The sequence below is a fragment of the Galeopterus variegatus genome, unplaced genomic scaffold (genome assembly GCF_000696425.1).
Source record: "Galeopterus variegatus unplaced genomic scaffold, G_variegatus-3.0.2 Scaffold2128, whole genome shotgun sequence".
Lineage (NCBI taxonomy): Eukaryota > Metazoa > Chordata > Mammalia > Dermoptera > Cynocephalidae > Galeopterus > Galeopterus variegatus.
The window spans coordinates 71,887-92,753 of NW_007728239.1; the positions used below are offsets into that span (position 1 = coordinate 71,887).

Genomic DNA, 20,867 nt, shown 5'->3' on the forward strand with positions numbered 1-20,867 from the left:
GGGACCAAGTTCTCCTTGATGCACTGAGTAAAATGAGTACAATACTTAAGGGGACAATGGAATATTCAAAGAAAACTTAGTGCTTTAATGGGAGAAGTGACATGCTGAGGATATAATTCTCTGAAAGGCTGTACTGATACCTTCAAACAGCAACAATTACAGAGAAATTAATTTCAACAAACAAAGCCACACCCAATAGGAGGCATTTTGATACTTCAGGCACAACTCTAAGCAATTAAGCTCATTTAAAGTGCAAACCTGATATTTTCTTTCATATTCTTACTTAGATTTTTTACTTGTTAAAATAGTTAGTTCCCTAATATCTATATAAATACAACGAACAGTAGTCTATATGCCTGAAAATATTGCACAAATGAAAATGAGACTCCAAAAGAAAAATGTTACATGGTCTCAGTTATTAGAAACATTCTAAATGGCTTAACTCTATAATTCTTTGTTTAATGCCTTAAAATCACCTGCACCTGTACTGATAAACTCCTTAGGCCAAGCTTTCTTTAAAAATTTGATATGTATACCAGCAACAGTCAATATTTATTTTCTGCATACTCTATTTTCTCTTTCACAAATGTTAAACTTTACCAACCCCATAAAACTTCTTCCTCAGGACTTAAAATTCATACACTGCAACCATCTTCACTGATGTCACAAGAACTAAGAGAATAAATGATGTGAGTTCCTGTGGAGGAGTTGGCACAGAGTTGATTTATAGAAGCAATAAACAGAGATCAAGCCAAATCTGAGAAGGTGATCTCTGATTACTCAGTAGAGCTACATCCAAACTTCCACTTCTGACAACATTTACTAAGGAGCAGACAAGCATAATATTCTTGCAGTTAAAAAAAAACAAAAACAAAAAAAAATGCAGGCAAATACTTCGTTGTTTGTGCAAGCATCCTAGATTTTTTTCTCTTAAATACAATATGCTTCATAATTATATCCATGTCTATCTTCTGCCAAGATTAAGGCTTAACAAAGGTACAGAGAAGTTGAACTGATAAGTTAGCATTTCTGCAAATTCATCAGGGAGAAAAAAATAGAGCAGGAAAAAGATTAGAATAAATAAATTACTGATATTTCCCTCAGAATAGGGGGCTAAACATAAATTGAAAATTTAAATCTTTGGGCTGAACCCGTGGCTCACTCGGGAGAGTGCAGCGCTGGGAGCGCAGCACTGGGAGCGCCGAGGCCACAGGTTCAGATCCTATATAGGGATGGTCGGTGCGCGTGATCACTGGCTGAGCGCGGTGCGGACGACACCCAGCCGAGCATTACAATCCCCTTACCGGTCACACACACACAAAAAATTTAAATCTTTCCCCCTAAGGATAAGTGTGATCACTGGCTGAGCGCGGTGCGGACGACACCCAGCCGAGCGTTACAATCCCCTTACCGGTCACACACACACAAAAAATTTAAATCTTTCCCCCTAAGGATAAGGATAAGGCCAACTAGTAAATAATGTTTCATAACAGTTTATACCAACTTCTAAATAAACCAAAAACTTCCTAACTCATTAGTATGTTTTACTTTGGGGAAATACAGTATGACAGCATCCTATTTGCAACGTATGAGACCATTTTCTTTCTTCAAAGTGAAAGACCACATGTGTCCAATTACAGCTGCAGCCCTCATGCTTGTCTCCATGAACCAAGAAGTGCTTTGTTGTGTGTCTGATGATTCCGTACTAACAGCATCTGGACTACATGAAGAACTTTCTGAACCTCAGTGCCTCTCCAGCAGAAGTGCCACTGCATGCAGGTATGATACTAGATCTGTGCGGCTCAGTTGTTACCAAATCCAAGGATGGTTTGTATCCACTGAATGGCCAAGTAATTCAAATGGTTCTCTTAGGTAAAGAAAGGCTGTGTCAAAATGGTAGCAAACACCTCTTTCAAAATTTCCACTAAAGTTCTTGCTGTTGTCTCTGTTATAAAGGGGTAGACAATACCACCAATACACATTCTTTAAAGGAACCCCTAGAAACTTGAGGGACTAATTTTTTGGCCATAATCCCTTTTGATACATTTTTGGCCTGCTGCTCAAAACAAAAATTGACCTTGTAAGGTTCTCTGTCTGAAAGATATTAATTACAATGAAAGAAACTACAGGTGAATATCCTGAGGATGACATGATTTGAGAGAACAGGATGGCAAGTTTACTGAACCTTCGGATAAGTGGCCCGCAGCATGATTAGGTTTGTGCACGTTTGCTTGGAGGTTCCACAGCTACCTTTTGTAGCACATTAAAATATTTCCTTTGAAATACCTTTTAGTACCTTTTAATAAAACACAATTTCCCATCTCTACTTCTGTTTTTCTTCCCAAATCTACTTTTCAAGACATGGTCACCCAACAGAAAAGGGAATTCTAGGAAACTCACAAAAACAAAACTACTATAAATTCTAGCTTTCTCAAGAAAGTCTTACTTAAATTTATTGTTTTTCTCAAAATATTTTAACTTGTTTTGTTATATAAAATAGTTTTAAATCCTTCTGTATGAGATATTTATATCCCATCAGAGTTTTGTGCAAACACTTCAAGTCTATTATCCCAGTCTTCAGATATTAGCAGAAAGTCAATAAATATCAATGACAAGTAAAGACTTAATTTAAAATACTGTGGAACCTTAAAACAGCTATAATGAATCCATAAGCCTTTATGGCTCAAAACTTAATTACCAGCAAAACTCTAGCACCAACATATGTTACAAATGGATACATCCTTGGGTATAGGTTTCAAGATGTATCTCAAGCTCTCCAAAATTTACCCAGTAGCAAATATCAACACAAATGTGTATGTGTAAAACAAGATGTTAAAGCAACATATAATTGGTTTATATATAACATGAAACATTTTCAGCCTGGGGAATTTGGCAAATGAATAAATAGTTAACATCAGCTAGCTGATCCTTGCAAGGAAAAATAAAACTTACATAGACTTCCCATTAAAAGCCTGATCTTTATTCATCAGAAAGCTTTTGCATAGACCTTTTAAATACACAAAACACTGGCCAGAACTCTGCTTACAGACTACCATCTTCCATTATCACCACAACTTTAGTGAAAATAGTAGCCATATTCACAGGAGGGACAAGTGAAAAAGAGTGAGGTTCTGATAAGCACAATTAATACAGACCTTAACAGGACTAAATCAGCAAAGCACACTTCTTGCCTGCTAAGTGGAATATTATCTGATGTGCAGAGGGATGGATAGCATGATTAGAGCCTTTGGCAGGCCCCTGAGATAGGTAAGCAAACTCTGTGTTTACCTGAGACAAGTATACTCAAATGGTATGTACTTCAACCAGGATATAAAATGGAAGGGCCAAAGTAGTAGAAGCTTCCACACTTTAATTTTAAGATTTGCAGACTTTCAATGAAACCTCCACCATGGTAGCAAACTGCACATAAAGCTATTAAAGGACAGATTGTTTTTTAACAAAACAAATTGGCAGGTGATGGCTATGTATTTAATGAATCTTTGGTTTAGGAAGATGAGAATATCGAGAATATCGACTGGAGGCCAAACAATCCCCAGAATGCAAACTGCCATTCGAATTGTGCATGATTTCTTTTCGTTGAGTTAGTGGTCTTGGGATGCTTGTCTTGGCCTGGAAGTTTTGAGGCTCCAGTTGGGGGTTGCTTATTTGTTTTTGTTTGAAAGAGCCTGAAGGGGGACGGAGCTTAGACGCTTTCAGATTTGGATTATTTGCAAGATTTGTTTGACTAGATGTTGGCTGAAGTTTTGCTGAATTACATGGTGTGATTACTGGTGACTTCTTACAAGTGGGAGTTCTACTTGGAGATGATTCAGAACCTGGAGGAGGTGCCAAAGAATTCAAGCTGGACGGTTTTAAAAGCTGCAAGGACTTGGGCTGAGACGTGTAGCCCACTGGAGGAGACTGATTTCTTCCAACTCTCTTAGCCTGGACTACTGCACTTGACTGGGGAGGTGTCTGAAGAGAAGTGGGTACAAACTGCATGTCACTAATTTGATTACTTGCCAAATGATAAGGCTCTTGAGCATTCACGGTCATATTCAAGTTTGCTTCCAAAGGTGTTCTCTTAGACCAATCCATCGTGGACTGTGGGTTTGATGAGTAAGGCCGGTCTTCCAAACCACAGTTGCTTTCTTGTTGCAAGCCTTGTGTAAAGCTTCTATCCAGATGTGCAACATCCTGACACATGCCTTGGACTGCACATTCACTGTGGGCCTCGATATGTTGTGGCTTTATTAGTTTTCCCTGGGCGTGGTCTGTGGGTCTGGGAAGGCTGCTGGAAGGCTGTAGTACTTGAGGCTGTTGAAATTAAAAACAATATTAGCAGCAATTTACCTGAGAAATGCCACCCAGAACTAATATAAGTTCCAATTAGGCTGTATTGGTACTTATTATGCTTTAATATGGAAAGTATGTGGGAGAGGAGTTTTAATTAAAAAATGAAGTGCAATATTCAAGCGAATTCATGGGACACATATAAGAATGATAATGCAAACACAAAATGATACAGGCAATAAACACTAAACAAGGTCCAAACTTAAGTAGGGGAAAAGAAAACATTAAAGTACAGATTTATTGTAGAAAAAATTTCCTGCCTTAATAGATTCATTAAGTATTTAAAACCTTATATATCTGAGAGTTTGACAGAATGACTTCCATACCACTTTGGTTTAATCTCCACAAAGTATTCAGATATTAACTGTGACCTTCAGAATATTACCCATTTTAAAGTTTTTTTTAAAGTAAAGTTGTACACCATGTCACAAAGTGCTGGTACCTCTGGCAAGAATTAAAATTACCAGCAGATAAACAAGGTTTAGAGTAAAAATTTTATTGTCAGTTTATGTGAAATTCTAAATATTTAAACAAAAATAGGTAAATACATTTAGCTAATGCTAACCTACCTTGAATATTCTTGTTGCAAAGTTTCAAAATAAAATTATTTCAGAGCTTATTTGTTCTACCTTGTTGCTATTATGGCTGATACATGAAAAATAGATCTACCTTGCCCAAGACTGAACATTCGCTTAATAAAAATTATAAATGACCAACCAGCCTTTTGAATAATGGCTGAGAGTAAAACAAATTTGAAATTGCATCGAACTAGAACTAAAGCACAGAGATCTAAGATAGCAAAGTTCTTAAGGCCAATGTGCCTCATACACACTTCTCTGTAGCTTACTGTGCGGTTACATTCCACAAAAATCAAAGGAAACATGTGTTTTCTACTGCTTTTGGACATCCAGTGAAAAAGTATAAATCTTAAAGTTACCTTTCAATGGCCCAAATAGTTAAAATATGTGGGGCAGGGCCTACTGGGCTTGTCCTGATACAGAGGTGGTTGCTACAAATGTGTAATCTCTCTCTCTCTCTCGTAATCTCTCTCTCTCTCTCTCTCTCTCTCTCACACACACACACACACACACACACACACATTCTTTCTATTAAATAACGTGAGCTAGAATTTCAGAGTTTGGCAAAGGACTTTGAAATGTGAAATTTAGAAGACCATTTTTCACTAATAAAATACTTTTTTTTTTTTTTTTACTATGCTAATCCACAAATAAATATATACAGTATCTCCAATTTCTCCAATAGAAAGGGTGGATGTGTTTCTATTGCATCAAGTATATTTTTTCACTTCTTTCATCTCCTTGACCAGCACTGGATGATGGCTGCTCAGGGTCAGCAGTTGGGGATTAGATTATGGCAGGGCTGGGAGTGACTGAGAACAAGGCTCACAGGCTCATGGAGGGATGGTTGGCCATGATGGCATACGGCTGACTTGCTTTGTAAAAAATAAAAAATAAAATGAAGCCAATGACTATTCAAAACTGATCCATACAGAGCCATAAATCTTATTGCACAATGCTTAAAATAAACAAGCCATCTCTGTTGTTGCCTCAAGCTAAAATATCCCAGACTTTAAAGTCACTGGGCATTTTCACAATAAATCACTACAAAAGATGAGTAAACTGTCCCTCAACATGAAGGTACTAAAATCACCAAATAATTAATTCAACAGACTTTCTTTGCAGTTCCCAATGAAAAAACAACCATGCCTAAGTAATCATAAACCATAGAAAGATTAGTGGAAAAACAGAGCAGGACTTAACCAAAATCTACCAAAGGAAAAAAGTTTTAACCAGGGAGAAGGTAGTATCAAATAAAGATTTGTTTTCCCTTTTCACCTGCTTCACCTTCCAACATAACAAAACATTCTAGTCTCAAGTTACAAATCCTAAAGCAATTTAAGAGTTTTGAAAATATCAGTGAAAATTTTTTTAAAAAGGTTTTATTATGTTTATTGCCAGCAAGAAGAGAAAGTATAACCATGTGTTAGCATCTTTAAGCACAAAAAGGTATGATTTTCCAATTAAGACAAAGTAATAAACTGATTATTAAGATAACCAAACCTTCAGAAAAGAGGCATTGTTAACTGTAGGTAAACTATCCATTTGCACTGCTCTGATTACCAAAACTACCCAACTGACCACTGCTTATCAAGGAAATAAATGGAAACACAGAGGAGAGTCAGGAAGACAGCTTATATTAAATGCAGTAAAGCTTCATTTCAAATATTGAGAAATTAGAAGATAACCATATATATTTTTAAGAATAATAATATAATGAATCTTTTAACTGAGGGTAAACTGAACAGTTATATAAATAAACTATCACTTAATTACATTAAATAAGTCAGCAGTTTCCATATCCTAAAAAACTATAGATTTTATATTTTTCTTAAAAATTAATTTTAGTGATATAATTTCCCTATCCCAAAATAAATGTCTTGTCTTATTATTTATTTGAAAACTATAGTTTAGAAAATCAATCCCACTACTGTAAAGCAAAAAGTCTCTTTGAAGAACAATAAAAAATGACTATAATGTGAGGACCAAGGAAACAACTTGCTCCTGACACGTAGAAGACTACGTGGAAGTGGTTACCCACTGAGGACTGGACTGTCATTAATTACCTGCTATCAAGTTGAACAACAAGCCACCTCTAAACCTCTAACTCTAAACAAGCAAAGGAGATATGTTCTGATGGCTTGATGCTTACACCACGATTTCCCCAGATTCTAAACACTCAACTTTAATATAAAGGCAAAATGTTAACAATTCATCTTGCCACATCCACTACTGCTTCTAGAACCCTAAAAAGATGTCCTAAGACATAAAAATAAAATTCTAAATAAAAATAAAAATAAAATTCTTAAAAATAAATTCTAAATATAAAAAGAAAGATCCCATTTCCTCATGGATAAGAACACTAACAGGAAGGAATATCAAGACTATTCATTTTTTAAAGGAATATTATGTGTCATGTACTGTACGAGGCTTGGGAAAATCTGGAGCTGCACACAATGTTGTTCCTCTGCTTGAAGGGCCTAGAGAAGGAGACAGTCAGGTAAATACATGATGAGACCATGTCTCAAGCATAACAACATATGGGAACAAAAAGAAAACATATGCCTGATTGGAGAGGTCACAGAAAGCCATCTAAGAATTGCAAACAATCTGCACTGAGTTTTAAGAGTGAAGAGGAGTCTGCCAAGTAGAAAGAAGGGAAGAACATTCTAGATAGTGGGCTAGTACATGCTAAACACAGAGGCAGAAAAAAAACGTGGCATGTTTTGGTCACTTCAAATTGATAGGCTGAATTTGCAGAGTACAGCACTGGTGGGAAAGTGTAGGCAAAGACCAGTTCCTAAGGGAATTCATGTCAGGCTAAGTAGTTCTGACTTCATTCTGTAGACAGATGGTCAGAGACACTGATGGGTTTTAAGCATAGGAATTATAAGATCCAATGTGTGTTTCAGAACTCTGGAAACACTCTGGTGGAATCAGTGAGGAATGTAACCGGAGGCGATGAGATTATAAACAGAGCAGCCAAACAGTAAGCCATTGCAAACATTACAGGTGAAAAATTATAAGGGTCTAAAATTAGGATATTGGCAGAAAAACTGGAAAGGATTGAAAAGAGATCTGAAGTTATGACAAGCAAGATGAGGTACTGCTCTGCATCAAAAAAGGCCCTTTGGTGAAGTTGCCCGTGCATTTCACAAGCCTCAGCAGCCCATGTGATCCAGAGAGCAAAAGGAATCCCCTCATTACTGAGGAGACTTCAGGAAACTCCCCGTACTCACAAATGAGTAGAGCTTTAAATACTCCATCCTTACACTTGTGGAGGGGTTGGTTACTGAAGTTTCAAAATGTGGATCTGTCTCCAGACTTAAGGAGCTACGTGCCTCTAACTGGACTCAGCAATTTATTTTAGTTGGATAAATAAACTTCAGCACACCTTCTTGAGAATTCTCAAATTAAACAGTTACATGTATCAAGGTCAAGAGTGTCAGCAATAGGTACTATTGGGCAGTTGTGCAAAGGCTTGGTAGACATCTTTAATAACAATCTTAAATGTCTATTTTGGAAAGCTAAGATAACCAGAGACTATGAGTTCTTTACAGGAACATACCATGCTTTATTCATTTTTTGTTGTAGTTTATATTCCTAGTGTTTGGCCCACAGTAGGGATTAAATATGCATTTGCTAGATAAATGAAGAGATGAATGAATGAATAGTATTACTATATTCAAGGACTGCTTCTTTGGCCTTTAATTATCAAAGTGATACTTTCCTATTAGGTCAATAATGGAGCATTAATGATTAGATAAAAACCAGTTTTAAAAAAACACTGATAAGAAATCTAATATATATATAAAATTGTTTCCTCCAAATAAGTTTGGGGTTAGCTTAGTGATTCATATTTAGAAGGGTAGCAGGAAACATTAATTACATGTTAACTTCAACACAAGTACTTTCATACCGACCTATAAGCTTAGCCATTTCTGGACTAAATAGGTTGGGAAAACTGTCTTAACAAGCATTCAGCTACTTTCTGATTCTAATTCTAATAATTAAATATGATTAACATGTAAAACACTTAGCATAGCACACAGTAAGTGCTCAATAAGTGTCATCTATGATTATTAGGAGGTATAAGAATGATAAGTTCAAGCCATGGCCCTTTTGTAACTGGGTCTTGAAAAGAAAAAGGTAAGTTTTTTACCAGTATAATAATAAACTAGTTGCTACAGAATATAAGGCTTCTAGGTTTCAAATACATAGTTCAATAATGTCAGTCATATCTAAACATTTAAAATCCACAAAAGGCATATATAGTATGACACAGAAGTCACATTTCCTTAACTGCCTTTCTGAAGATAAGAAGTGCAGCTAGGACATGCAAGGTACTTTAAAGTTCAGAGCAAACTTTCATATGGCTCTATGAAGAAGCCAGTACAACACAACACTGAATCACTTAGCTTTTGAAGTGAGACTGATTTGATTTTGAGCCTTGAGCTATCACTTACTATTGGTGAGATAATGGGCAAATAATCTCACTACCCTGAAATGGAATTTCATACCTTATGAAATGAGGATAATACCAGTATCTACACCTCATGGAATTGTAAATAATAAACTATAACATGCATGCCAAGAGTTTAGTTCAGCTCACTACAAATACCTGAAAAATGTTATACTCTGGGCTATGAGAGAACAGGGTTCCTTCCCTTCTTTCCAAGGGTAAGGATCCAAAGTCTAAGTATGCATGCATGATCTCTAATTATCATGAAACCCTAGGTAGGAAAGTATTATTATCTTCTTACAGTAAGCAAGTAAACTGAGGTTTAAAAAGTTAAGTAACATGTCCAAATTCACACGCTTTAGCAAATGGCAAAGCCAGATTCTGAACTGTCAGAGAATTTATAACACAGTACTAAAACTATTACTCTGTGCTAGTTGGATAGTTCCAATATGCAGAACATGCAATATAGCCAGAAGATTATTTTAAGTTTTAATATATTTAAAAACTCTATAGGCAAATTCAATACTAACACTCAGGTACTAACTTTCCTGGATAATGTCCTATTTCCTTCTTAGCTGATCTAGCCTATACAGGATAACTCTCAGATGCCAAACTTAAGCCACACTGTTGAGCAGTATTTCTGAAAAGAGGTTCCACAGTACCAACTGGAGGAAACATACTGAACACGAGAAAAGGCAAATTAGCACTCATCACAGAGAAAAACTCTTCACCTCTACTGTTACATACCACTTCAAATCACATCTAGCATTAGCATAAGTACTCATGCCAGTTTTTGTAAGCATTCTTCTTCTGGGGTCACTAGCAAAAAGGTGGCAGCTAAAACATCAGGTCCCGACTGAGTAAAAACATGCCAAAGTGTGCAAAGTAGAAAGCACAGATGTTCTAAAGTATAATAATGTTACTGCATAACAGACATATAGGGATGACCTAAAATTATTTTCTAGGTACATACAAGTTTATTGTTATTATTAAATACATTTTAAAGGTTAAAAGGAAGATGGAAACGAAGCCATCTGTAACATGCCTGTAATTTCATGCAGCCTCTGACATGCATCATGCAAACTGGAAAAAAAACCAAAAACAAGAACAAAAAAGTGATTATATGGAAGGTGGTAGGAAAAAATCCGAAATTGTACTGTACCACGCTTTGTCAGAGAAGTAATGGACTAACTTCTCAACTCCTTGCCAATGGCATAATGGGAGAGCAGAGACAAGAAAAAGACAGGACAATGGCATCAGAGACCACACGAAACACCAAAGATTGCCATGACTGGGGGCAGCCAAAAGTATTTGCTTTGTTACTGTTGTGTTCTTTTAGGCATTATTCATTATTTTATCTAATATATTTGTATATAATAAAAACATATTTTTAACAGATTTATATTTTCTTGCTAAAGTGGTTTGCAAGTTAGTACAGTCACGCCCACAGAAAGGTATATGTAAAACTTCTCACATTTAAAAGGAATCACTAGAATCTTACTAAACAAAATATTGAAAATAATTTTGATATAATATTCATACTCCTAAGACTTAAACAGGGTTAGCCCCATGTAAACCCTTATGAAGGAAGTAGAAATTATTTTTTTAAATAATTTCAGAGCTTCTTGCACATTACAAAACTGAATAAACTTCAGTATTTGTTAGTTTACTTTAATTACTGATATTGCACTAAAGACCACTAAAGGTATAATCTGATCTTAACTTTAATATGTTGTTATAAATTGTAAGTGAGGTTCCACACATCACTCACTATAGAGATGGAAGATTTAACTGGGTCCATAATGAAACCAGATCCAAAGACTTTTGTTCTAGGGTTCACATGATGCCAATCACAACTCTCGATGTTTCTTGGGAACCAGAAATGCATTTATTCCTCTAGATCTCAGAATGGTGCCTCTAGATCTCAGAAAACTTAGAGTATACTTGATGCATAAATATAAATTATTTACAAATAAATTCTGCAATAAGGAGTTCAATGGCTTTTCTAAGTTGATGACCAGTTAAATGCTTTTAAAAATTATCAAAGTAATTAAGAGTGACTTAAGTAAGCATTTACTACAGAGGCGCCATCAGTGTGAGATGATTAATTTCATGGGTCTATATTTCAAAGGCACAGAATCTATCAGCATATACCTCTTGGATGCGGAGTAGTTCAGAAAAAAACCTAAATACCATCATAAAAGCACAATTCCATTGGTGTGACCAATACGTACGGTATATTTATCCAGAGTAGGATACTGCAAGCACTATAGTACAGCAACAAATACTGGCTAATAAAACAGTCCCACAATCTGCATAGCAAATTGCTGTAAAAAGCTTATACAGAAAACATGAATTGCTGCATTTCTCATAATTGCAAGGTATTGAGAGAATCTAATCCACGCCTAGGTTTATGGGAAGGCCTACTGGACCATGAGTTATATGCACATTTCTAGTCAATTAACCAATGACTATATTAGATAGTCCTTGAAATTAGCTGCAAAAATGGATATAGTACCAAATTCTGTTAACCATGCTTAAATAAAAAATTTGCTTACTGTAAAATTGAATTAGTTCAGTTTTTACTGAGTTACCCTAGTTTCTATTTCATTCAAAAATATTTTACTTTTATGAAAAGTCACTCCCAGAGCTAATTTCTCATTAAAACACTGAAATTGAAGCTATCCTTACATATAAAATTGATTACAGTTACATATTAAAGTCAATCAGATTGAGCCACGTTAATTTATACCTTATGCGCATGTCTGACAATTCAACAACACACATCAATTACCTCCAGAAGTGAGCGCCCTTTGATTAAGTAATATCCTTCTAAAAATCTACCTAAGAAAAGAGAGATGCTGACATTGATTTATATAAAAGGATAAATTGCATTGCAGCAGTATCTCTGTAACTAGAAATAACATCAATGCCTAACAATAGGAAATGATTAAATAATTTAGAGTATACCTGCATTGTAATTCATGATCCTGAAACCATTAAAACAGTGATTTCAAAAAATATTTACTATATGAAAAATGTTTATATAATGATACTATGTGAAAAAAGCAAAATAAAAACTGAAAAAATATGATTCCAAATTCATAAAATGAATTTAAAAAGACTAGAAGGAAACCCACCAAAATGCTTCTGTACCTCCTAATTCCTCCATAATGAGCCACTACATTACTATTATAAATAGCGAAAATGTAAATTTTAATGAAAGGGTCATAGCATTTACAATAAATATTTAAGGTTCAGGTTCTGGAATTAGAATGAAATTTAATTGTGGTTTGTTCACTTATCCTCAGCAAATTACTACATCATTCTGATTTATTTATATACATTTTCCTTATTATAAAATTAGAATAATAGCTCTGATTCTAGGAGTTATTGCGAGGATTAAATGATAATTTAAATAAGATGCCCAGGTTTGTTTAGAGCATGATGATAATAACACCATGGTCAATGGTTCGATCCCTGAACAGGCCAGCTGCCAAAAATAAACAAACAAACAAGTAAATATGCCTAGAAAAGTAATTAAGACATTAATAACTATAATACATAATATTAGTCTTTTCTCCTCTCTTAAACGTATAGATAAATTTTTAAGAATATACATAAAAGCTTTCCACATAAATAATTTGTAAAAATACAATTTATAAGTAGTTCTTAGAAAGATTAATTAGAGGGTATAAATCTAAGAGAACAATTCTCTAGCCAAAAGGACTGAAAGAAAAAATATGAAGCTAGTGAAATACTAAAGTGAGAAAGTACAGCTGAGGATAGGCAGGCTGAACAAAAGCGAGAATTCAAAAAGACCATCATTTTGGTTGAACTGAGGAACAGCTAATTCTTGCAAAGGGCTCACCAGCCATTTAATCCACCTCATTATCCAACAACAAAAAATTTTCCCTGCCATAGTCTTAATCCTTAGGAGGCACCACTTAAAAACAATAAGGACATTCTGCAAAAAAAAGTTTTATGATGATGAATACACAAAATCTATGCTTACTAAGTTATCTAAACTTCTTAGCCTTCATATTTAAAGTTGGTTCATTAAAACCTAGATGCTCAGACTTATATGGGCAAAACAGACCAGTGTTTTTCTAACTGCAGGTTGCTAGCAACATTTTTTTAAAAAATTAAACAGAAAGGAGAAGAAAATATGAGATTATAAAATGTCCTAGGAGAAAGTATTGCTTCACGAATCTTTTATCTGAACTTTAAATATACAGACACATGTACTGGGTTGTAAATACGAACTTTCATCCAGTAAAAAATCAATTTATAATCATTGCATGTCATAAAGGTTTGTGAAACATCCCCATGAAGATTATAAGAGGAGGCTATAAGACAATATACATCTATTATTCTTATTGTAATTCTGATGAATACAATTATTATTATTATATAAATTTAGAAATCAGGCAACATTGGCATCAAGAAGTGGCTGGGCTATTAATACATATATAGATACATTTATGTGATTTTTGTTGTTTTAAAACTATTTTCTTCCCTTCCCATCTAAATTAGTAGATTATAAGAGTAGGATATAAGACAATATACATCTATTATTCTTATTGTAATTCTGATGAATACAATTATTATTATTATATAAATTTAGAAAACAGGCAACATTGGCATCAAGAAGTGGCTGGGCTATTAATACATATATAGACACATTTATGTGATTTTTGTTGTTTTAAAACCATTTTCTTCCCTTCCCATCTAAATTGGTGCACAAGGAAGGAAAAGGTAGGTAAGATTTCTAAATTCGTTCAAGCAAGGTACTAAAGAGCAAATTTTAAAAGCCTAGTTAGGGATGATAAGAAATGGGTATTATTTCAAAACGTACTTTCTGAAAAGTCAAATATTCCTTTAAGCACACGCTCTGCCAAGAGATGCTATTCGGGACCACCAGTAAGGCTTTCTACTAGCCAGAAGTAATTGTTTTTATTAAGTTTTCCTGTTATAAGGTAGGCTATCATTCCCAATTTTACACAGGTGGAAGTTAGAGTAGAACGCCTAATGGGTTGGCCTGGTGGCGCACTGGAGAGTGCGCTGCTTGGGAGGGCAGCGGCGCTCCAACCGAGGGTTCGGATCCCATGTGGAGACCGGTTCCCGCTCACTGGCTGAGCGCGGTGTGGGCGCAACACCAAGGGTTGCGATCCCGTTGCCGGTCAGTATAAAAGACAAAAAGGAAAAAAAAAAAAACAAAGAAAGAAAGCCTAAGCCAATGCCAGTGAAGTGAATTTGGACAAAAGCTGAAGCCCCCACTGATCTCTACATGTCTAAATGTAGATATTTTCTGCTAACCTGGAGAAAATTTTAACTTGAAATCAGAAGATAAGTATCATGAAGTAGAGACTAGTAACACACTTGAGGAAAAAAATGTAAGTCAAAATTTCCTAAGGAAGAAAAAAAATAATTAAAGACCAGGATTTTCCTTTCATCTCCATTTTCTAGAGTTATTCTTAAATTCGGCAAGAGCATTCCTGACCAGCACAGCTTTCTACAGGGACCAGGGTTAAATATTTCCTGTAAACATTAATTATTCCACTCTTTGCATATTTAGAACTGGCTATCTTTTCATATTGGAAGGTCTTCTACTCTTATAACTTTAAAAAAAGAGAAAAGAAGGTCACCCTTACTGCAGACTCACAGCCAAGCCTAACTCACCTCTGCATTCAGAAGATAAAAGCATTCACTCAAGTCAGTGTTCAAGAGGGCGTCAGAGAGAACTTTTTAATGAAACAGATTTTAACAAAGGAGGAGTCTCTTAACTATTTTCCATTACTTACACAATTTACCTCTCCAAGAATGAGCACTTCCATCTATTGACTGAAAGTGGAGAAAAATATTATCTCATGAAATAATAAGTTTAGTGCAGGAAAAGAGGAGCTCTATTCCACAACCCTTTGGAAAACCACTGGATTTACTCCCATAATTCCATGCTCTTCTCTTTATTTTATCACTAACCCTCCCCCCACCCCCCAAAGCTTTATTAGTAAACTTCTTCTGTTGTTCTCAGGATGAATCCTAAATAGTGTAGTAGTTTAGAACTTATTTTCCCTCTAAAGGGACCTTTCAAGCTCCGTAAGATCTATCAAAAAGCTGTGAACAAGTCCTCTGGTTATTCATTTCCACAAACAGAGTGTTTGTTACATGCCTCTATGATCAAATCCTAGGGCCAGTTCTCTTAGATGCATGCGCCAGGAGAACATGCTCAGGAAAAGACTCCAATGTATATATATTTTCCTAGGTGGCTAATACTTCCAAACTCTGGAGAACCAAAACTTTCTGCCACCTGGAGATGCTGAGAAAGAAGGTTTGATCTAGAAAAGTAAAAAAGACAGATCTTGATAGCAGTGTTGTAGGATGTGCTGCCTCATAGTTGGACATGAAAAACATATTCTGAACCCAAGAGGGAAGGAGGAAGCAGCACTTGAAAATGGAAGTACAAGGACTCAAGGGAGGCACAAGAAAATTCTAAACCTATACAAATAAGAAACCAGTGAAATAAGTGTTTCTGAGAAACATGTTTTATAAAAACAAATCTAAAACTCCATTTGCAATACAGAATAACTAAACTCAAACTTCAATTCCATATTACAGCTAGCTGAGAGGGAGGAGAAGAGGGAAGAGGTGTGGTGGGAAAAAGAACAGGGGGCAAAAGGGGGCCTCAGCGAGTCCACAGGTGGGTGTGATCATCTGAGGAAAATCTGTCAAACCATGCTGTTTATGGGATGCAAGCCTAAGAACATATTATCATTTGTTATAACTGCGCTTTGAAACTTCGGATTAGATCACTGTTGGTTCAGTTTGATTCCTTATGTGCTAGGATTCTTCATACAGAGGAGAAAAAAAAGCACCTTACTTGAAGACCAGAGAAATAAAAAGGAGGGTTTATAGAGGTGGTATAAACCAACAACAAATAAACTTGGTACTAAATAACTTGATATAAAAGCCTGCACAAACTGTCTGTTTTTTTTTAAAACAAAAAGTACACGAGGAAAGGAAAGGCATAATAGCTAAAAAGTAAACTTCACACCTTTTCTGGAATTCATATTCATACCTCAAAATTTTGACTAATTCAATAAATAAAATTTGGTTTAAATAAATCACATTCCTAATTGCTTAATATTTCTTCCTTTTGGACCTTTGAAACTTCACATAGATAAGAATAATTAATGAAGAAATTGATACTATAAGAAACATAAATAAGGGTAAACCCATGGAGACAAAAAAGTGACTCTGATTGACTATATTTTTATTTCTTTTTTATTAATATTAACTTATTTTGGGGTGACTTTTCGAAAAAGATAAAATATAACCAACTTACCGGGTATACTTAAGTACATAATACAAAATAATAAACACTGCTTTGGAAAGTAGATTTAATGTAAGTGAAAATTTTAAGGTCAAACAATGACTAACTCATTAGAAATGTTAGTAACCATGCATATTCAAAGCCATTTCTTCTGTGCTGTAATGCAGCTGATAAATTACAAAGACATATTAGTTGTTAAAAACACTCTTAAAATTATAAAGGTCTTTCTTTTAGAAGAGAGTGAAATGCAATCGAAGATTTTTGATTAGAAAATATTTAATGAAATGTGCAGTGGTCTAGTAAGCCTGCTCCCTAAACAGTATGCATCTGTCCCTCATACCACTGTGGGTAATGTGTACATTTTAAAAATAACTAGATAAAAAAAAGTTCTTTATTCACATATCTCCAGGTCTGTAAAAAAGAAAATGCATTAAAGACAGATGCATGTCAGTAGGCCTAGCTAGAATCACTGGCAATAGGTTTAAACAGCATTAGAATGAAATTAAACCTTAGACAGCTTTCATGAGGCTGCAAGTAGAGGGCTGTTTACATGCAGTCAGAGGAAGTGTTAGAGAGTGCTGATTTAGTAGATGCCTGAAGATCACTCAGGATGGGAAAGGAGGTGCTTGGGAGGGACAGGTCATGCAAAAGGGAAATATCATGAAGGGAAGCCAGGGCAGGATAGGAGTGAGAGACACAGACTCACTTTGTCTGCGGTGCGGTGGAACAGTCCGTGGGATCCCCTGGAAGGAGCCCTGCCAAGGAGAGAAGGAGGGAGCAGAATACCCACCCTGTGCAGAGAGAGATGGGGTAGGGAGGGATAATAAAAAAGGGAACCGAAAAAATAGAGAAACCAAAGTCATACTTTGTTTTATTTTAAAAAACACAAAGCAATAGTGTTAATGAAAAGACAGATTTCTTTTTTTTAATATAGGCAGTTCAAATTACTAAAAATACATCATGATTCAAACCTAGTTATTTTTCACATATTTTTAAGAAAAAATTATTTTCCTCTAATATTTACAGTTAACATACACGAAATATATTTTTTGTGGTGTACATTACATTCATCATCATATATCTCTTTTTAAGGTAGCAGATTCTAGTCTTTTGCAGAAAAGGAAAAAATTTAAAAGGGGAGTTAGACTTTAGGTGTTAAACACAGAAATTGCATCAATTTACGTATAAGGCAATAAAAATTTTTATATGGTAAACATTTTATTTCTTTTTAAATCACAGGTTTTATTTCTTTTTAAATCACAGGTTTTCAGAGGATTAGCAGGTAAAAACAAAGAACAGTAGCTGAAGTTTAGCAGAACCAACATAGCATTAAAAAAGGCTTAGGATATTGTGAGAGTCAGTATATAGTATATAAAGAATATGACATGCAGTCCTCAGGTTACACACGCATACTTTTAATTTTAATAACTTGTGGCTTCCTAGCTTTGCTTCTTTTAATCACTGATTATCAGAACTAGAATACACTGAAATGTCATTTACTTCAATTTCCTCATTTTCCAGATAAAACTAGGTCTTGAAGAAAGAAAGTAACTGTTCAATGTCACACAAACGAAATTGGACTGGGTCTCATCTCATGTCTCTGTTCCTATCCTCCTCACTGACTGAAACATACCCACAAATAACACTACTGCAACATTCAAAATATCATCAAGGAAAATAAGCCTGTAAATCATCATAATACCCAGTTAAATTTGCAAAAGAAAGTATGCACAAATTTTCAGACCAATTAATCTAGCAGAAATAATTTTGTATTAGAAAATTACTAATATTCCCACTTTTGTATTAACATTCCTTGGCTCAGTTAGGTATAATCAGATAACTTCAAATTTAAGGATGATCCTAAATTGCTCAATATAAAACAAAAACAAAAGAAGATCTATTTTCTACATTGATAAGGGGGAAAAAGAGCTACAACGAACAAATAGAATTAACAATCTTTACAATAGTCTATTAAATACAGATCCTGTCTTTTAAAATTATTATATTTTCTTTACTAATTTAGCAATGGATGTTTGCAAAAATAGCTTAGAAATATTTAGTAGGGTAATGACCCCAGTTGCTCTCCATGGATATTACAACTCTGTTTTGCTGTTTGGGAAATGTTTTAGTTCAAAGACTTTTTACAAAACAAGTCCTCAGCCAAATCCTCCATGTGAGTTTTACCAGGTCAAGCTTCTACTCACTGCACTGCATAAAGAAACTTTCAGATGGGGACTTCATAGATATGCTGAAAGAGCAGTCATAGATTACTTCAACAAAGAAATAAATTCCCTCTGGAGGTTTGTGAAAACAGCACTGACCTGGAGTCAGGGGATTATGTTTTCCCTGGATCTTCCACAAGCCTGTAACCTTAAAAATCTCTGAGCCTCAGTTTCCTCATTTGTCAGATGCAAGGGTTGGAATGGTTCATCTCTTAAAACGCTTTCATTTTTTTTTTTTTTTTTTTTTTTTTTTTTTCGTGACCGGCAACGGATCGCAACCCTCAGTGTCGTGCCTGTACCGGACCGGGACTGGCAACGGGATCGCAACCCTCGGTGTTGCCCCCGCTCCTCGCTCAGCCAGTGAGCGGCCGGTCTGCATGTGGGATCCGAACCCTCGGCGGGAGCGCCGCCGCGCTTCCCAAGCGGTGCACTGTAGCAGTGCGCCACCGGGCCGGCCCAAAACGCTTTCAGTTTTAAAAAATTTTATTTTATTTGGCCAGTATACAAAGTGGTTGATTATTGTGGCCCATTACCAAAACCTCCCTCCCTCCTCCCTTTCCCCCCTCCCTCCCAACAACCTCATATCTGTTAGCTTGTCTTATCAACTTCAAGGAATTGTAATTGTTGTGTCTTCTTCCCTCCCCTCTCCAGTTTATTTGTGTATTTACTTATTTTTAGCTCCCACAAACAAGTGAGAACATGTGATATTTCTCTTTCTGTGCCTGACTCGTTTCGCTTAATATAATTCTTTCTAGGTCCATCTATGTTGTTGCAAATGGCAGCAGCCTCTATGGAAAATGGTAACCCTTTCATTTTTAGCTCTTATAATTCACTTACTCATATATCCATCCCTATCCCGCTTTAGAGTCATTGCTATCCTTAATGTTATAACTATTTATATGGCATTTAAAACAACCAACTTTGTATTAAATTATTTCTATTAATTAATTCATGAAATAATTTAAGTAAAAGTGTCATAGAACCTAGAACTTGGCAGGAACTTTAAAAGATATTAAACATTCCACCTTCTCCCTACCACTCCCCAACACACAGCAGACTCCAAATAACTAAAATTATTGTGTTTATCTATGGATGGAGCTATAACATCTGTTGATTCTGGCCACATTGCAATCACCTAAGAAATTTAAAAAACAAAAACAAGGATACTCATCTTCATCTCTAGGACAGGTCTGAGCATGAGAAGGAGGGAGAGACAACCTTGTAAAAAATTCATTAACAGCTCTGCCTGCTACTGCCAAGGGGCATCCATCTATTAGCCGAGTGGACAGCTGTTTGCCATTTGAGCTTACTCCCAGAAAGGCAAAGAATGTTTCTCATTTTATTTCTGCCACTTAAAATGCCTTCCCTCCACTTTCCTACCCATCTGCACCTGTTGAAATCCTATCCAGCCTCCTCAGCCCTTTTCATACCCATTTCCTAAAAAGCTTTTCCTGATCCTATCAAAATTAATTATGACCATTCTTGTTTATAAACACTCACAGCTCTTGGTGGATAACTGTATCAAGGAATTTTTCTTCCTCTTTTCATTATATTGATTTGAATTTTTAAAAAATTCTTCTACTAAATATAACCACCTTGAGAATAATAGCTTTCCTACTTGCTTTGGTGTCAACTACAGTTTGTCGAGTGACTTACACAGCGTAGAAACAACATACCCTATTTAACATTTAATAGAAGCGGGAATTTCAGTTCCAGGACGAGAGGAAGTAGACACACATCTCTCTTTTCCTGATGCTAAGTATAGCTGAAAACCCTGGACACTATATATAAAACAAACACAAAACTATGAAAGATATAGAGAATAAGGAAGACCATCTGGGAACCTTGAGACCCAAGGAAAAACATGGTAGAGAGTTCTCTGGGTTTTCTTTTTTTCTCATGTATCCTAAACTGGGTGA

At 35.5% G+C, this 20,867-nt stretch overlaps 1 protein-coding gene across 4 annotated transcripts in view; it reads right to left on the minus strand.

Annotated features, from left to right (window-relative positions):
• Positions 1-2,958: 2,958 nt before the first annotated feature.
• Positions 2,959-20,867, minus strand: part of CCSER2 (coiled-coil serine-rich protein 2) — a 208,766-nt gene continuing 190,857 nt past the window's right edge. The window contains exons 10-12 of one of the 4 annotated variants that reach the window (XM_008580573.1): positions 17,433-17,481; positions 10,556-10,595; positions 4,173-4,317 (exon numbers count right to left, since the gene is read on the minus strand). In XM_008580573.1, coding sequence (XP_008578795.1) covers positions 4,254-4,317; positions 10,556-10,595; positions 17,433-17,481 — 153 coding nt within the window. In that variant the 3' untranslated portion in view covers positions 4,173-4,253. Of the gene's footprint in view, positions 4,318-10,555; positions 10,596-17,432; positions 17,518-20,867 lie in introns of all 4 variants that reach the window. The other 3 variants (XM_008580571.1, XM_008580572.1, XM_008580570.1) reach the window with 3 other exon arrangements.